General features: G+C 37.5%; 1 protein-coding gene across 1 annotated transcript in view; it reads right to left on the bottom strand.

Annotated features, from left to right (window-relative positions):
• LOC108968365 (protein abrupt) overlaps positions 1–2,158 on the bottom strand; it is a 92,939-nt gene that overhangs the window by 14,457 nt on the left and 76,324 nt on the right. Inside the window, 1 exon segment of the mRNA XM_018932353.1 lies at positions 411–1,885. Within this exon segment, the coding sequence (XP_018787898.1) occupies positions 411–528 (118 nt within the window). The 5' untranslated portion in view covers positions 529–1,885.

Here is a 2,158-nt window from a genome sequence, read left to right as displayed (position 1 = left end):
TAGGATTTATCAATGTTAAAACTTGCTTTCAAATCTCTTTTTGATTATGCCAATCTCTTAACTTTATACCAGTTATTTATTTGTTCGATTCGTCTTGCTCTACAATGTGAGAAGTCTCGATAAAAACGAATCCAAAATTTTTGAGAAGGTTATAGTGAGATATCTAAAACGACGTATATTAGTATGCAGTTTCTCGGAAAGTTTTATATATATTGCGTCAACTAATAACACGGAGTTTTCCCGGACAATATTTTTTTTCCTTGACTTTCTACACTAAAAAATATTTCCATTAAGTTTTTTTTAACTAATTTCAAATATTCAACTCGAAAAAAAATTAATGTGACCAGAAAAATATTCTATACTAAAAAATATATTATAAACATATTTGAAAGGTTTTTGTTCACACTCACCATCACACGATAACGTCACATCCGCCAATACGTCCGATTTGAATAGATTTGAGAATGTTATGGCCAAATTGGACGAGTAACTGTTCCATTTTAAACAAAATTGTTGTTGTGGATCCATTTTGTATTATTTTAAGTAGTAGTGATTAATATAATTAATTAAAAATTAAACTCTTAATTTGTTGTAGAATCTTTTTAAAGCACTAACAACGCTTCAAAATTAAACACGAATGTTGTTTTAGTTGCAAGTTACCGGTACGAAACAATAAAACTAAATGWATTAACGCTAAGAACGTAGCTACGTATATGTATATGTGTATTTGTAAAAACAGCCAAATGTTTGTGTTGTTAGCCCGAAAATTAGGAGCTAAGTGTTGTCCAGCAGCCAAAGCGGCAATTAATTGCCACACAAATTTCGACACTATTTCCAAAATGTTAAGTGTGCCGCTGCTTTGGTTCAAGCCATGCACATGCGTAGCTTGTTGTTTTTGTTGTGTTTGAGGACTTTGTTTTCCCCGTTCTTTTCTTTTTTCTTGCTTCTTGCCAAAAATAATTTCTTTCAACACTTTTCTTCAGTGTTTTTGTTGTTGTTGATTGCTGCTTTGATTTGTTTACTTTGCTGCAGTAACGGCATAGGCTTTAACGGCGTATTTCCGCGCCTGCGTGTCGCTTTCGTCCACGTAACTGTATCGGTATCCGTTTTACTCGCACCCGGCGTCGTTGCCGTCACCGAGCTACTGTTCAACGTCGTTGAATTGCTGCAGCCGTTGCCCTTCGTTAATGCTGTTCTAGCGCTTTCGTCGCTTATCGTACTCGTCGTTGTTGTTCTTGCGTTGCTGTGACTCGTATTGCGTAAGCTGCGCGCTTGTTGCTCGTACGTGAAGCTAACTCCGCCAACTGTCACTGCCACTTGCACTTGCCCTTGCTTTTGCTTCAAATTATACTTTTGCCTCTGCGTTTGCGCTTCTATTTGCCTTCGTGCACTTTGTTGTTGCTCTTGTTGTTGTTGTTGTTTTACTGCCACAAAGCAATCCGAATAAATGTTGCCAAAATGAAAATTTCGATAATTTTTTTGCTGCATAAAGTCTATGCGTCGTTGTTTAAGTTCTCTGAAGAATTTCTGATAATGCCAAAGGGAATTTTCCAATTTTGTTGATTTTCTGCTTTTGGGCGTTCTTCGCATTTAACTGGCTTGTAGTGCTGGCTGGCGTGCGCGCTACACCAAAATGCGCCGCTGCTCCTCYTCAAATACAAACGCGAACGTACTACGCAATTTATTCGTCGACACGTGTGCTGTGCGCCTGCGCAATARCAAAGGTTGAGTCGTTGTGCTCCTCCTCCCTTTGCTAGCTTCCTTCCTTTTTGTTTCTGCTTGGCGTGCGTTTTTGCTGCACACACACACACACACAAGTACACGTGGTCTTAATGACGCGTCAATTTATCTTCGAGTTTTCTATCCAAACGCACACGGCGAAAAGCTGCAATGAAAATGAAACGTAGAAAATCATTAATGCAAATTAAAGGCATAAAATTCATTTCATATGAGCATTGTGTGAAACGCATAGACTGCTTAGTGTGCTTAGTGTAGTTGCCTAGCAGGCGTAATTCAATTAGAAAAGTGCATTTTCAAAAAAAAAAAAAAAACAAACTTATGCGCAGACGCCAAAGTGTTTTACTTTGAAATTTATTTTTGGGAAGTTAGATCTACGCAGCAGGCGAGGAATTTTAATATAATATTTTTGGGATATTCT

This window comes from Bactrocera latifrons, unplaced genomic scaffold, assembly GCF_001853355.1.
Source record: "Bactrocera latifrons isolate USDA-ARS-PBARC rearing strain unplaced genomic scaffold, ASM185335v1 scaffold_210, whole genome shotgun sequence".
Taxonomy (NCBI): domain Eukaryota; kingdom Metazoa; phylum Arthropoda; class Insecta; order Diptera; family Tephritidae; genus Bactrocera; species Bactrocera latifrons.
The sequence above is the reverse complement of the archived record's forward strand: the minus strand, read 5'-3'. Positions and strand labels throughout refer to the sequence as shown.